The following is a 17,067-nucleotide window of genomic DNA, read 5'->3' on the forward strand; positions in this document are numbered from 1 at the left end:
AGCAAGCCAAGAGCCTAACTAATCTTTCCCTAGGAGAAAAAATCTGCAGCAGCTCTCCCTAGTCTGTCTATTTGCAACAGGCACACGAGTGAGTGTCATGGCCAGCGAGTCTGCCTTATATAAGGGGGGTGGGGCTCCAGGGCTTAGTGTAGCCTGAATGGCTACAATGTGCCTGCTGACTGTGATGCAGAGGGTCAAAGTTGACCCTCATAGTGCATTATGGGGCGAATCGAACTTTCGCAAAAGTTCACCTGGTCCAGGCGAACGCAAACCCCCAAAGTTCGCCTGGAACCGATTGCAGGCGAACCGTTCGCAACATCTCTACAATCTCCTGGCAACCCATTTTAATATGTGAGGACAATACAAAAACATATAGTTCTACTTTCACATTTCATTATTTATATTAAAAACTGTTTCTTCTTGTCCTTATTTCTTTTTCTCCAAAGACCCTAAAATGATGAACAACTTTTTGTAGCGTTCTCTTAATCTGCTGGTTGCTCAGGCTGTAGATGATGGGGTTCAGAAGTGGAGTTACCACAATGTACAAGATTGAACTGAGTTTGTTATTCGTGGAGGATGTTTCCTTTACTGAATTTAAAGAGACAGTCATCAATGTGCCATAATAAGCACAAACCGTGGCCAGATGAGAGCTACAAGTGGAGAAAGCTTTACTCCTTCCATTATTGGTGGAGATGTTCATGATGATGATCATAATGGTGATGTATGTTATGACGGTAAAAGCAAAAGGAAAGAAGACCATTAAAACCGAAATGGCAAAGTCAACTTGGAGCAAAAATGTAGTCTCAGAGGTTGCCAACTCTACTGTAGGTCCGAAATCACAGAAGAAATGGTCAATGATGTTCAGTCCGCAAAACTGTAAACGACACACCAAAATAATTTCACTTGAAATGGCAAGGACCAAAAACCAAGACCCACCAATCATCCAAAGACAAACCTGAGGCGTCATGATTGAAGCGTAATGCATTGGGTTACAAATAGCCAGACATCGATCACAGGACATTAGAGCAATGAAAAAACACTGCACAAATCCAAAAATGAAAATAAAATACATTTGTGCAAAGCAGCCTCCCACAGGAATTCTTTTCTCATCCACTAAAATGATATTTAGCATGAGTGGCACAACAGTAGTAGTCAGTAGGAGGTCTGCGGTGGCCAAGTGTTGAAGAAAGATGAACATCGGAATCTGGAGATGGTCTAATGAGGCCACCAACACAATTATAAGGAGGTTCCCATTTAGTATGACAATATAGACTAAAAGAAACACAATGAAGAACAATATTTTCATCTCATATAAACCTTGAAAACCAAGAAGGAGAAAGTCTGTGACATCAGTTTGATTTTCTTTGCACATTCTCTGAAAAACATCACAACACAAATCTCAGGATATTTATTTCCATTAAAAATGGGCCAGTGGCATTTAAACGTTTGGATGATAACATGTTTCAAAAAATATCTATCTTTCAATTTTATTTTGCAATCAGCAAATATTTTCAATATAATTGCAAGTAAGGTCTCAAACACTTTCAAAATGTAATAGATATATTTGTAATGACACACATTTCTGGTCTCTATAAAAGTGGCTGCAAATAACATTTTTTTTACGCAGGTAAACACAGTGGACATACTAAAGACCTTTATTTGAAAAATCTAGAAGCTATATGGGATTTTTGAAATTTAGGCATAAAAAAGCCTCTTTGCAAAATATATAATTTTGGTGGAATATTTCACCCTTGATCCACCTCTGTCATGCCACCACCTGGGTTTTGGTACACTTTGTACAGCTTTTTTTTCCTCTCACCTGATTAGCTCAGAGTATAGCCACATTTTATGAAGGCCCAACCATATTGATAGGCTTCATTGCCACGCTCTTGGTGTTGGACATTACGTCTCATCATGTTTGCCAATCAGAATTTGCCAATCAAAATTAAATATTACATAGGAATAAATAAGGAAAGAGGAAAGAGAAAAGAGAAACAAGCCAAAGGGAGAAGGGAGAGCTGCCTTCTGAGAAGGAGAGAGTAGCATATCCTCCGGCATACATGACCACCCCCCCCCCCAACCCCAGGAATCCTCGGAAAAGTCAGGGGCTGTCCCACACACCAGGCGTCATTGATGCTGGGTGACACACAACGCCAACACACGATGCCCATACATGACATGCTGAAGTCTCCGCGATGCCAATATGGGATGCGTGAACGCAACACGCTGATGTCCAAACTCCAAGTGCCGGCAACTCGTCAGTAGCCGCATGCGCCAAGGGAGGAGCCCACTCCCCAGGCCACAAGGTCTGGGACACCCAGGGCAAGGAAGAAAGACATTGTGCTGTGCCCACAAAACACGCACCCCACTAGTCACCGCCCCCAGATCCCACAGGCCCAAGGCCTGAAGTGAAGTGGTACAAGCGCACATGTGCGTGACCCGAGAGGATGAGAAGGAGGTAGATAGGATACAAGGGGGGACAGATTTACTTTGTACATCTTAAAGAAATTGTGCTGCAGAGATGCCACGCCATAAAGGTTTCAGAAGTCTGCCTTTCATTAAGTCAATGGGGCTCATCACATGCGTTCACAGTAGTGTTTATTCATGCATTTGCAAACACAAAACTGCAATGTTTGTCTACAAAGATGGAGGCAGGTCCAAGAGGATAATAGATTACTGCAATCTGGAGGTTATGACAAGGACAGCATAAAGTTCAAAAGAAGAAAGGGAAAGTGTAAGTGCAGGTTTAAAATAAGTGTTCAGAAAAGGGAATATGCATCCTGTCCTTGTGTTTGCTACCAGACTGTGGCTACATTTAAAGGATAATTGAAGTGAGAAAAATATTGAGGCTGCCATATTTATTTCCTCTTAAGCAATACCAGTTGCCTGGCAGCTCTGCTGATCTATTTGGCTGCAGTGTCTTGGGAGAGGCGAGAGAGCCCGACCCGGGCCGTGGGGTCGGCAGCCGGCCCGGGGGGCTAATAAGCGGGGGGACCCGGCGGATCGGCACTAGTGTTGGGCGAACATATAGATGTTCGGGTTCGGGCCGAACAGGCCGAACATGGCCGCGATGTTCGGGTGTTCGACCCGAACTTCGAACATAATGGAAGTCAATGGGGACCCGAACTTTCATGCTTTGTAAAGCTTCCTTACATGCTACATACCCCAAATTAGCAGGGTATGTGCACCTTGGGAGTGGGTACAAGAGGAAAAAAAATATTTGAAAAAGAGCTTATAGTTTTTGAGAAAATTGATTGTAAAGTTTCAAAGGAAAAACTGTCTTTTAAATGTGGAAAATGTCATGTTTCTTTGCACAGGTAACATGCTTTTTGTCGCCATGCAGTCATAAATGTAATACAGAGAAGAGGTTCCAGGAAAAGGGACCGGTAACGGTAACCCAGCAGCAGCAGCACACGTGATGGAACAGGAGCAGGCGCAGGAGGAGAAGGCCATGCTTTTTGAGACACAACAACCCAGGCCTTGCATGAGGACAAGAAGCGTGCGGATAGCATGCTTTTTACCGCCATGCAGTCATAAATGTAATAAAGATAAGAGGTTCAATAAACAGGGACCGGGCGTCAACGCTAACCCAGCAGCAGCAGACGTGATGGAACAGGAGGAGGCGCAGGAGGAGAAGGCCACGCTTTCAGGTGCAACTCAGGCCTTGCATGAGGACAAAAAAATGTGTGCGCAAAGCAATGCAATGAGTAGTTTTCAGGACACAATGGGCTATTCGGAGGAGCTATTCCCACCCCCACAATCTTCTACCTGTGAAAGGTCAATGGAACAGCCACAAATGTTGTGCCCGGATTCACAACCTTTTTCTGTGGAAAATGCACCTCGCACTGAAATGCAAGGCGAGGCCGAGGATGAACATGACGTCAACAACTCAACATGACGCAAAATGGGGGCGGAACAGAAAGCTGCTTTCAATGTTTTGAAGGCCTTAATTGCCTCCGGTGGCCAGTTAGATGCATCATTCATCACACCCAAATCCCAGAGCAATGTGTGCAGGAATTTGAATCTCAGGAGGTGTACCGAGATCATCTGGACAAGTGACCAAGTGACAAAGTGACTAGTGACAAAGTGACAAAGTGACAAAATGACAAAGTGACAAAATGACAAAGTGACAAGTGACAAAATGACAAAGTGACAAGTGACAAAGTGAGAAGTGACAAGTGACAAGTGACAAAATGACAGTGACAAGTGACAAAATGACAAAGTGACAAGTGACAAAGTGACAAGTGACAAAGTGACAAGTGACAAAATGACAAAGTGACAAGTGACAAAGTGACCAGTGACAAAGTGACAACTGAGAGGTTGTTCTGGGGAGCTCCACTGCACTCAGTCGCATATGAGGAGAGGTCTCATCGGGACTGCTGATCCTCCTCAGCTTGCTCAAAGCCTTGAGGGTTCCTGAAGATCCTCTGCTTGGAGTTCGCCGGGGTTCAGCTTGGTGTCGGGGTCGGCGGCGTCCTCCTCACTCCAACGTGGCAGATCTTCTGTTGAAGGAAAAAAAAAAAAACATTGTTAAAAGTCCAGTACCGCTTCTGAAGGACTCACCAAGAGATGCAGGAGCGCTTCAATCCAGCGCACCATCGCTCGCTGGGTGATGTCCCTGCCTACGCGCTGGAATTCTACGCTGCACATGCTAGCACGCTTTTGCGCAGTGCCGAGGTGCATTCCAGCAGCTAGTAGCTACCAAGCTTCTGTGGATCTGATTGGGCCACCATGTTGGATCTCTGCCAAGTCCTCCAAAATTTTGAGCAATCCACGTTGCGTGACTGAGCAGTGACAACTCTACAGTCAGCATTACAATACCACTGCTGTGTTTACTGAAGAAATCAATGTTGAAGATGGAAACCGCTGGCATGATGCAAGTGGGGGATTCTGAAGATGAAAACGATGATGATACCAACATCAGGCAACCTGCCTCAGGAAACGCTGGTCCCAGCTATGACAAAGAACAGGACGAGGAACAGCTGGAGTTGGAGCAGGAATTGGATGCCCCCACTGCCGAGGGACAAAGCGGTGCACGTTGGACTTCCACAATTTAGCGGGAAAGGACAGCAGAAGAGGAAGAAAGTGATGCTGGTGACGAATATGGTGCATCACAACAATCACAACTCTTACAAGAACATGAAGATAGAGGAGTCTGGCAGGACTCTCTGGCACACATGGCTCAATTCATGCTAGACTGCATTGAAAGCGGCCCGCGCATTATTCACTATTCATTATTATTCATTATTCTGGAATCTGGACAACACCAATTACTGGGTTTATACCCAGTTTATACAAACACAATGTTAAAAAACTGATTGAAGAAAGTGTCAGACAGGTCAAAAATGGGACAATTCCAGCAGGCCCTTGAGGATGGAGACTTTAGAGAGGAGATTGACATCCTCCTCCTTCTCTAGCCAGTTGTACGCCGACAGACTGACTTCAGCAAACCCAGGAGGACCAGGAGGGCAGCAAAGAACACAAGCTGCTGCTAGTGCCTAAAAGGGAATGGTATTGGCAGTGTCCTTGGAGTGGGAACATTTTCTGACACCCATGCAGCAGCCCACAGAACAGCAATCGGGCAGTTCCATGTCCTCCAACACCAATCGCCTAGAGAAGATGGTCAAGGTCCAGGACTACATGTCAGATGGCGTAGCTGTGTTGAACAATCCATCTGCAGACAGACGGTGAGTGTGACAGGCAGCACAGAAGGACCATGGCAACTCACTCATAGTACCACAGTTTGATAGTGCTGCTCAAAAAATTATATGGATCCGTGGACCCGGGCACTGCAGGCAGTACTGGGAAGTGGGAACGCAGATTTTAGTACCTAAACACACGATACAACATGTTTTCCGGGGTCGGACTCTGAGGCACATACAGATGGTCCCGATCATTATCCTCATCATACAACTCTTCTCCTGAGTCTGACCCACCCACCACCTCTGCCACCCCAACATCCCCAGACACAGACCCCTCATCGTCCTCAACATTAACTTGGGATGCTGGCCTGAGCCCGACCTCCTCCTCCACATCAGGCCCCATCATCTCCTCAATGGCAGCCCTCATTAATCGTTCTGGCGACGGACCGATGGACACAACATTCTCCTCCGGAGAGGGCTGCTGCTGACCACTGGCTGCTGTAGTGGATGTTATAGCTTGCGTGGGGCGTTGGCTGTTGCTGTTGTTGGGAGTGCTGCTCACAGCGGAGGTCTCTGAGGAACTCATGGTGAGCTCATATAGTGGTTGGCGGTGAGTGGAGTATTACTGATCCCAGCAATATACACACTGACTGGCAGAGTACGCAATGCTATATAGTCTGGCTGAGCGGTGTACACAGAGTGGCAGTACACACAATGCTATATAGTCTGGCTGAGCCGTGTACACAGAGTGGCAGTACACACAATGCTATATATAGCGTGGCTGAGCGAGGTGCACAGTGGCAGTACACACAATGCTATATTAGTCAGGCTAAGCCATGTACACAGAGTGTCAGAAAACACAATGCTATATATATAGCGTGGCTGAGCGAGGTGCACAGTGGCAGTACACACAATGCTATATAGCCAGGCTAAGCCGTGTACACAGAGTGTCAGAAAACACAATGCTATATATAGCGTGGCTGAGCGAGGTGCACAGTGGCAGTACACACAATGCTATATTAGTCAGGCTAAGCCGTGTACACAGAGTGTCAGAAAACACAATGCTATATATAGCGTGGCTGAGCGAGGTGCACAGTGGCAGTACACACAATGCTATATTAGTCAGGCTAAGCCGTGTACACAGAGTGTCAGAAAACACAATGCTATATATAGCGTGGCTGAGCGAGGTGCACAGTGGCAGTACACACAATGCTATATAGCCAGGCTAAGCCGTGTACACAGAGTGTCAGAAAACACAATGCTATATATATAGCGTGGCTGAGCGAGGTGCACAGTGGCAGTACACACAATGCTATATATAGCGTGGCTGAGCGAGGTGCACAGTGGCAGTACACACAATGCTATATATAGCGTGGCTGAGCGAGGTGCACAGTGGCAGTACACACAATGCTATATATAGCGTGGCTGAGCGAGGTGCACAGTGGCAGTACACACAATGCTATATTAGTCAGGCTAAGCCGTGTACACAGAGTGTCAGAAAACACAATGCTATATATATAGCGTGGCTGAGCGAGGTACACAGTGGCAGTAAACAATGCTATATATAGTGTGGCTGAGCGAGCGGTGTACTACTGTTCCCAGCAGCGACACACAATGACTGGGGGGGACCCTGGCTAGCGTGGCTGGAGAGCGAACTACCCTGCCTGCCTACCCAAAGCTAAACCCACAGACAAATGGCGGAGATATGACGTGGTTCGGGTATTTATTTACCCGAACCACGTGACCGTTCGGCCAATCAGAGCGCGTTCGGGCCCGAACCACGTGACCCGTTCGGCCAATCACAGCGCTAGCCGAACGTTCGGGGAACGTTCGGCCATGTGCTCTTAGCGGTTTGGCCGAGCACCGTCAGGTGTTCGGCCGAACTCGAACATCACCCGAACAGGGTGATGTTCTGCAGAACCCGAACAGTGGCGAACACTGTTCGCCCAACACTAATCGGCACGGAGGGCGCGGACGGTGTCCTCCGTGCCTTAACAGATGAGGCAAGTGATTAACTTTTTTTCGGCGTTTCGCCTCGTAAGTCCTTTAAGGTTACCTTTAAAATGTGTCCTATATGAAACACTTAAAGAATGCAATGTTAGGGGTAGTGCACACCAAAAAGCGCTAGTGTAATCGCAAACGCTCAGCGCTCTTTGAAGTGATTTTTCAGAGAGATTCTAGGCATGTGCCTAGCAATATTCTAATCATGCCTAGCGATTTTTGGAGCGTTTTGGTGTAGCATTTTTTTTTATTTTTTGTTACAGTAGAGCTGGAACTGAACAGCTTCTGTAACAAAAATGCTTGGAAAATCGCTCTGATCTAGCGCTTTTCAGAGCGATTTTCCCCTTTCTTATACTAAATATTGAGGCTGAATCACCTCAGAAGAATACAGGAATGCTGCAGGACCCACGTTTGTGTTTGGGAGAAAATTACATCGCTCTGTTGTGACCCATCCCATTCAAATACATCAGCCAAGCGCTTTTCAAAATGCTAGTGTTTTTAACCTACTTGCAACCGCCTAACAACAATTGGTGGTTGCAAGGTGGCAGCCCCAGGACGCCTAACGCCGATTGGCGTCAAGTCCCGGGGCGGGGCTATGCAGGGGATCACGCGTGCCGATGCACATCCCCGCTTGAACGACGGCCTCCCAGCGGCGGTAGCCGCTAGGAGACTGTTACACGGCGAAACCGCCATCTATTTGCATTGTACAGCGCTGCGATCTACGGCAGCGCTGTACTGGAGACAGCCGTGATGCTCAGCTGTGCCCCTGGGAGGCTCAGAGGGCGATCGGCTCTCATAGGCTGATGTCTATGAGAGCCGATCGCTGTGATTGGCTGCCGGGGGGAGTGAAAATAAAGACAAAAAGGAACACTTTTATTAAAAAAAATTAAATAAATTAACAATACAAAATACACAGGGGGGCAGCAGCGACCAGAGCCCACCAACAGAAAGCTCTGCTGGTGGGCTGAAAAGGGGGGGAGTCACTCGTGGGAGTCACTGTGGCGCTCTGCAGCAAGCCATTAAAGCTGCAGAACACCATTTTGTAATAAATAGCCTGGTCACTAGGGGGATTTACGTCTGTGGTCCTTAAGAGGTTAAAAGCACTCAAAAGCGCTCTTGGTGTGCACCAGCCCTAAAACTGTCTTAATTCAAGTGCTTGTTAAAAATGGTAGAGAGACTTCCCCTAGGCAAAATACATGTGAAATGATAAAGGTTGATAGAAGAGGAAAGCAGCTAACTAGTAGTAGTTAGAACAGGCCTGGGCAAACTTGGCTCTCCAGTTGTTAAGGAACCACAAATCCCACAATGCACTGCAGGAGTCTGACAGCCACAGTCATGCCTCATAAAGGCAAATGCATTGTGGGACTTGTAGTTCCTTAACAGCTGGAGGGCCAAGTCTGCCCAGGCCTGAGTTAGAAGCTAGCAGCAGCTGCTAGCTTTCCTCAACTACAGTGAAAGTCAAAGGTCCAGGCACAGCTTTTTTCTTATGTCCTTACGTGGTGCAGCAGTATGGCCCATTGGTCCATTCCCAAACTTTGTGATGAGGAGTAACAGAGGCGCCAGATTAGTGTAAAAAGTTTAAAAGCCGCTTAAAAGGAGGGGGGTTGGTGGCTACCGCCCTCAGGTAAAGAGTGACCAGCCAATGAGTCATATATAAATAATAAAATTTATTTTGAAATCTACAGGCAAGCAACGCGTTTCACGGGACAAAAGCCCGCTTCATCAGGCAATCAATTTGGAGATACACTGAAGAGACAAAAGGGAAAAACGACAAAATACACAAAAAGGAAGAATTCATCAACATGCAAAAAACAAAAATATTTTTTTTTTTTCACAAATAAACGACATAGAATATAGCAATAGGCGCCAGACTATATCCAATTCAGACCAATTTGTGATCAAAAATCAGCTTGAGCAAAATGAGTGTAACAATGAGCTGCCTTTCAAGAAAACCTATCGCATATATTAAACTGTGCAAGGCGAGATGTCACAAAAAGGTGGTCAATGACGTCACCTTCCCCCCTTGTCAATCTACACTACCGGATACAGCTACGCGCTGTCCACTTCCGGATTAGACACTCGTCCACGTCCACACCCTTTTCAGTTAAAACCCCAAGGGGAGGCAGCGTCCCATCACAGTAGGCGCTTTTCCTTGATCTGACACAGTCGTGGTGAGTACCATTCTACCTATAGAGATTCTATATACAATTAGTCCTAAGACAAATGCACTTTGTATGTTGACTCAATTTTCACGCAATCTGACGATTTATGGTTATTGTACTTTATATGCAGGTTTTGTACAAAGTGCTCTTCCTTAGTGTTTGCAGGCATTTATAATTGACCACCTTTTTGTGACATCTCGCCTTGCACAGTTTAATATATGCGATAGGTTTTCTTGAAAGGCAGCTCATTGTTACACTCATTTTGCTTAAGCTTATTTTTGATCACAAATTGGTCTGAATTGGATATAGTCTGGCGCCTATTGCTATATTCTATGTTGTTTATTTGTGAAAAAAAAATTATCTTTGTTTTTTGCATGTTGATGAATTCTTCCTTTTTGTGTATTTTGTTGTTTTTCCCTTTTGTCTCTTCAGTGTATCTCCAAATTGATTGCCTGATGAAGCGGGCTTTTGACCCGTGAAACGCGTTGCTTGCCTGGAGATTTCAAAATAAATTTCATTATTTATTTATATATGACTCATTGGCTGGTCACTCTTTACCTGAGGGCGGTAGCCACCAACCCCCCTCCTTTTAAGCGGCTTTTAAACTTTTTACACTAATCTGGCGCCTCTGTTACTCCTCATCACTTGTTGATCTAGTCCACCCTTGGTGGAGGGGTGCATCCCTGTTTTTCCAGTCTACAGAGAGCGACTTCTTAGACCTGAGTGGGGTCAGGTTATAATTCTCCCCACCTGCACCATCAGTGGTTGCCTTAGTGGTAACCCAGACTTGTGAGTATATTTCTTATTGTTGTTCTGTCTTGTTCCATTTGCCAAGACTTACTACACTATATTGGGCTCTCGGTTTTTTCCTTCACATTATTCCACATTCCCAAACTTTGTATCATTAAATTCATATTTACATTTTAGTAGCCCCACAGTTTTTAATCGATACAGTTGTCACTAAGTGATAACTTCCTTGATCTAAAGTGATCTGTCTTGGCTTGTGTATTATAAATCATAGACAGTGATGGATGCATACATGAGTTATGCTATAAAGCAACACTTATGCAAAAATACACTTATTATATAATCAATTGTATGTGTAGCATGGATAAGAAGTAGAACATTAGTAGCAAAGAAACGAGTCTCATATTGTTTTCCAGAACAGGAAGAGTTAAAAAAAAACTCCAGTTGTTATCAATGCAGAAGAGCTTCTCTGAGCTCTTTGAGTCACTGGATCAAATACAGTCCTGTTTTCTGAAGAGCTTAAACAGCCAAGAAACAGTGAGAGACAGCTTGAGATAAGGTTTTATTGCAGGAAACTTTATTATTTCTGCTTTGTTTTACCTTAAAATACAGAGTGTGGTTTCTAAACGGCAAATATGACGAAATGATGCAATGTTATAAATAAAGCTATATAACTGAAAATAGAAATAGGAGACTCTTTTCTTTGCTACAAATGTTTTATTCATTATCCCTACTACACATACAATTAATTATATCATACGGAGTTTGTTACGCTTTAGGTTTGCTTTCAGTTGATTTTTGTATAACTAAGGACATGGTTTTCATTCTTTATGGCTTGCAGCTTAGTAGCACTTCATAATTACATTTTCTCGCTGTACATCAGCTATTCCTAACAACAATCACCAGAGGGCACTGTTGGCATATAGACATGTTATTATAAGCCAGTTCCAGGAGTCACAGGCCCGAGACCAAGAAATTCACTGTTCTCAAAAGAAGGTGCTTGGCATTGAAGCACTATTCACCGATGAAGAAACAAATACAGACAAAGTTACACACATACACTCTCACACACACGTTATATATACATGCTCTTATGTGAAAGCTATTCCTCCCAGTTGATGATAGACAGAAATGGCGAACTCTAGGAGTTGTACTTACGGATTGGTTCTAGACAGATCTCATGTAGCTTGTGCTGTCCGTCCTTCAAAGTCATACCATTCACAACATCTTCTGACACTGTGACTTGAAAGTGCTTAGAGATGCATTTATAGAAGGTGCAAATCCACGAGGATTCATTTTCTGAAAGTTTTGAGTCTTCCCAAAGGAAAACACCTACTAATGTATATCATTGTATTTTTAGATGTACCTAATTAACACTTAAAGAAACAGTTTTGAAGTGAAGCCTGGTGTTTGCGCTTTACATTATGAACAGTCCCCTGCTTACAAATGTCTAGAGTTACAACGTTTCAAAGATACTAAAAAGTTGTCGTTATGTACAAAATATACAATTCTATTTTTATTAAATATTTTTTTTTGTGAAAGAGGAACTGTAACCAAGGATTACACTTCATCCCAATCAGTAGCTGATACCCCTTTTCCCACAAGAAAAAGGTACCTTTATTCAAATAGATCATCAGGGGGGGGGGGGGGGGGGGGCGGCACTGTGTGGCTAATATTGTGGTGAAACCCCTCCCACAGTGTGATGTCATGACCATGGCCCTGACAGTTTGCTGTCTGTGAACCTTGTTGCATTGTGGGAAATGACAGCTTTTTTTCCAACTACCAAGATAGCGCTATCTCTCTCTGTGCATAGAACTCTCAGTAACAAACATTTTGTACAGATCACCTGGCAGAACTTAAGTTGTCACCAGCAGTGATACATTTCACAATGTAAATCAGGGAGAGGGAAGCTTTTACAATGGGCAAACACTGAGTGTATAATCTATAAATGAATACTGTAAGCAATAAGCAATTGTATTTATTATGTTATTTTCCCTACAGTTACAGCATTGTATAAACTGGTATGTTATTTAAAACTCTTCAAAAGCACATTGGAAACAACCCAAAAACATATTCCAAAGTTGTATTAAAATACATTTTCTACCCAAGTTTTACTATGTTTACCACAGGACTTAAAGAGACACTGAAGCACACAAAAAATTATGATATAAAGATTTGTATGTGTAGTACAGCTAAGAAATAAAGCATTACGAGCAGAGACATAAGTCTAATATTTGTTTCCAGTACAGAAAGAGTTAAGAAACTCCAGTTGTTATCTATGCAAATTGCCATTGAGCTCCACGACTTTCAAAGTCGCAGAGAGCTCTGTGTTCTGAAGGCTGTTATCTTAACTGTATTGTTTTTTTCTTTTGCAGAGAATAGTTCAGGGCAGGTCAAAAGTTCACTGCCTGTTCAGTAAAAAACATTTAGAATGCTGAGTAGTGTGTAAACTGACAAACACTGGTCCACATGACAGCCCAGGGGCCCCAGGTCTCTCTCACTCACTGGGGCCCCCAAACCACCATGCGACACCTAGAGGGAAGTGCGGGCAAGCCCTGGACCTCTCACCTCCAGGGAACTCACCCCACCACCTCTAAACTGAATGCCAACTGCAACAAACACAATTGCTAACTTCCAGCTAGAGCAATGTCCTGCCTCTATCTGGCCAGCAGACGCCAGTCAGCCAATCAGGTGCACTGTCATACACCCTTTGCCTGCTGTACCATACCTAGCAGGAATTACATAGATTAGCATTCAGGTGGGAGGCTTCGGTTGGACACAATCGTGAATTGCGTCGTTTACAGGGACGCTCCGTGTAGGCACATCTCCCACACGGTCCCCTCCCTAACCACTAGGGATGCTCGGAAAATTCCGCGGAATTATAAATTCCGTGATTCCGGCCGGAATTAGGTTAATTCCGATTCCGGTAGTCAAATCGGAATTCCTATACCTCTCAAACGGAATTCCGCGGAAATTTTATAATTCCAACGGAATTTTTCGGAATAGCACAAAAAATCTCTCTCTCTCTCAATCTCTCTCCTCCTCCATCCATCCAAGTAGGGAATTGCAGATTTTCAAAACAGCTTATATACCATAGCTGGGATTTGAACCCAGGACCTAGTGTGTAGTAGGTATCTGTCTTAACCTCTAGACCATGACCCACACTACATGCTAAAGCTGGCGGTAGCATAAACCATACTTCCATTATGATCAATTCGATAGAAAAAATAGCATGATTAAGGATTTGTACTTTTTGAAAAGCATGCTTATATACCATAGCTGGGATTTGAACCCAGGACCTAGTGTGTAGTAGGTATCTGTCTTAACCTCTAGACCATGACCCACACTACATGCTAAAGCTGGCGGTAGCATAAACCATACTTCCATTATGATCAATTCGATAGAAAAAGTAGCATGATTAAGGATTTGTACTTTTTGAAAAGCATGCTTATATACCATAGCTGGGCTTTGAACCCAGGACCTAGTGTGTAGTAGGTATCTGTCTTAACCTCTAGACCATGACCCACACTACATGCTAAAGCTGGCGGTAGCATAAACTATACTTCCATTATGATCAAATCGATAGAAAAAGTAGCATGATTAAGGATTTGTACTTTTTGAAAAGCATGCTTATATACCATAGCTGGGATTTGAACCCAGGACCTAGTGTGTAGTATGTATCTGTCTTAACCTCTAGACCATGACCCACACTACATGCTAAAGCTGGCGGTAGCATAAACCATACTTTCATTATGATCAATTCGATAGAAAAAGTAGCATGATTAAGGATTTGTACTTTTTGAAAAGCATGCTTATATACCATAGCTGGGATTTGAACCCAGGACCTAGTGTGTAGTAGGTATCTGTCTTAACCTCTAAACCATGACCCACACTACATGCTAAAGCTGGTGGTAGCATAAACCATACTTCCATTATGATCAATTCGATAGAAAAAGTAGCATGATTAAGGATTTGTACTTTTTGAAAAGCATGCTTATATACCATAGCTGGGATTTGAACCCAGGACCTAGTGTGTAGTAGGTATCTGTCTTAACCTCTAGACCATGACCCACACTACATGCTAAAGCTGGCGGTAGCATAAACCATACTTCCATTATGATCAATTCGATAGAAAAAATAGCATGATTAAGGATTTGTACTTTTTGAAAAGCATGCTTATATACCATAGCTGGGATTTGAACCCAGGACCTAGTGTGTAGTAGGTATCTGTCTTACCCTCTAGACCATGAACCACACTGCATGGTAGTAGGTATCTGTCTTACCCACTAGTAAGGCTGAGGCTGGAGAGGCTGCAGCCTCAGGGCGCAGTGTAGGAGGGGGTGCACAATTCATTCAGCTGTCATTCCCAATTGTGTTTGAAGCAGAAAGAAATAAGAAAAGGTGATACATGGCAGCGACTGCAAGCCAGATAAGTAGAGATTAAGGTGTTGGGGGTGGGGGGGGTGGGGGTGTTGGGGGTGGGGGCCCTGGGGCACCTCTTAGTGTAATAGCAATCAGTGTGTGACAGCTGGGGTGGGAGGGATGGGGGGGCGCACTTTGCTGTCTCAGCCTTGGGTGCTGAAGGACCTTGTCCCACCTCTGACCACACTACATGCTAAAGCCTGGCCCTGAGTGTGGTTGATGGTCTAGAGCAGTGGTCCTCAAACTAAGGCCCGCGGGCCGAATGTGGCCCCCTAAGGCTTTCTTACCGGCCCCCCACACAGAAAATGTATTGCTTATAAATGCAGTCAGCTACATCTTTAAATATTGGTGGTCCAATTGGTGAGAGAGAGAGAGAGAGAGAGAGAGAGAGAGAGAGAGAGAGAGAGAGAGAGAGAGAGAGAGAGAGAGAGAGAGAGATTTTAAAAAAAATTCCGACGGAATTCCGTATAAGTTGGAATTCCGCGGAACTGCCTCGGTATACCGTCGGAATGGAACGGTAACGGAATTTGTATATGACGGAATGCGGGATTGTGCCGGAAACGGAAATGGGCTATTCCGACCATGCCTGCTAACTACTCACCTGTCAACCGCATCCTAGAAGCTGAAAAAAATAGTGTGTAAACTGCAAATATTAGAGAATGATGCAATGTTATAAAGAAAGCTGTATAACTGATAATAAAAATATGAGAATATTTTCTTTGCTACTAATCTTCTAGTAATTGTCTGTACTACACAACCAATTCATGATATCATATTTTTATTTATTTTTTTCGCTTCGGTGTCTCTTTAACTTACATACAAATTTAACTTACAATCTCCTGGAACTAACCTATTTCTAAGTAGGGGACGGCCTGTGCATTATTTCCAGCTGAAACACATTGTACTAATTAGAACTGGGAGTGTGGAATTAAAGCAGTTATCCTAAAATTGAACTGATAATTTAAGATGCAGAATGAAAGCACACATTGTTTAGTGTAGAATTTAAAAGGTAACCTGAGACGAGGGGGGGATTACTGATACTTACCTGGGACTTTCTCCAGCCACCATTGCCTCCCTTGCCTCTGAGGCACCAGAACTCCGGCTATTAACTCCTTTGGTACTGTATTGTCCTGAGGAAGGGGGCTTAGACCCATGAAATGTGTTGCCCGTGCTAATACATTTTATTGACATATGTGACTTGTTATTGCGGTAAGCCACCTCCCCTTTTATTGATTTTAGTATTTTTAACTTAGTTTGATATACTCCTGGATGCACTGGGGAGGTGAGCAAGTGTATTTTTCTCAAGAGAGTGACCGAATCCAGTCTAGTGGACACCCCGAGTGGAGACCTATAAACATCTCCACCTGCTTTAATTACTTCAGGACCACAGGTTTTGCCCCTCCCCCTAAAGACCAGGCCATTTTTCACAAAAATGGCCACTGCAGCTTTAAGGGCTCGCTGCAGGGCCGCACAACTCAGCACACAAGTGATTCCTCCCCACGTTTTCTCCCCACCAACAGAGCTCTCTGTTGGTGGGGTCGGATCGCACCCCAGGTGTGTTTTTTTTTATAAATATTTATTTCTTTATTTTGTTAATATTTTTCCCTATTTTTTCCCTCCCTGGGCCAGTAAATCAGCGTGATCGGCTGTCATAGGCTTCAGCCCTATGACAGTGGATCACTCCCATAGCAACAGAGGGGACAGCCATATCACACAGCTGTCCCCAGTACAGCACTGCCTTAGACTGCAGCACTGTACAGGGTAATTACACGGCCGTCTAACAGTATCTGAGTGGCGATCACCGCTGGGAGACTGAAGGCAGAGCGGAGGACTTTACACTGCTTTGCGTTAGGCGGTCCTGGGGCTGCCACCGTGGTCATGCCCATCGGCGTGACTTGGTCCTAAAGTACTTAAGTGGTTGGTTGCTCCTCATGCAACCCACCTTTGTGAGTAGTCCTGTATCATACTTATTATTTTTCATCTGCTCATTACATATTGCGCTATTTGGGCTCCCGTTGTCTCTGCTCTTCTTTTTTAAGGTGCCAAGACACCCTTTACTTTTATGATACACTAGCTGGCTTCCTCTTCAAAAA

General features: G+C 44.3%; 1 protein-coding gene across 1 annotated transcript; it reads right to left on the reverse strand.

Moving 5' to 3' along the window:
* Nucleotides 1–403: 403 nt before the first annotated feature.
* LOC137561987 (olfactory receptor 10A7-like) lies at nucleotides 404–16,128 on the reverse strand. The gene is made up of 4 exons (XM_068273331.1): nucleotides 16,020–16,128; nucleotides 11,711–11,866; nucleotides 1,094–1,272; nucleotides 404–874 (listed from the first exon to the last, which is right to left on the reverse strand). Exons 1-4 carry the CDS (start codon nucleotides 16,126–16,128, stop codon nucleotides 404–406), a joined length of 915 nt encoding a protein of 304 aa, XP_068129432.1.
* Nucleotides 16,129–17,067: the final 939 nt, after the last annotated feature.

Source organism: Hyperolius riggenbachi, chromosome 3, assembly GCF_040937935.1.
Source record: "Hyperolius riggenbachi isolate aHypRig1 chromosome 3, aHypRig1.pri, whole genome shotgun sequence".
Lineage (NCBI taxonomy): Eukaryota > Metazoa > Chordata > Amphibia > Anura > Hyperoliidae > Hyperolius > Hyperolius riggenbachi.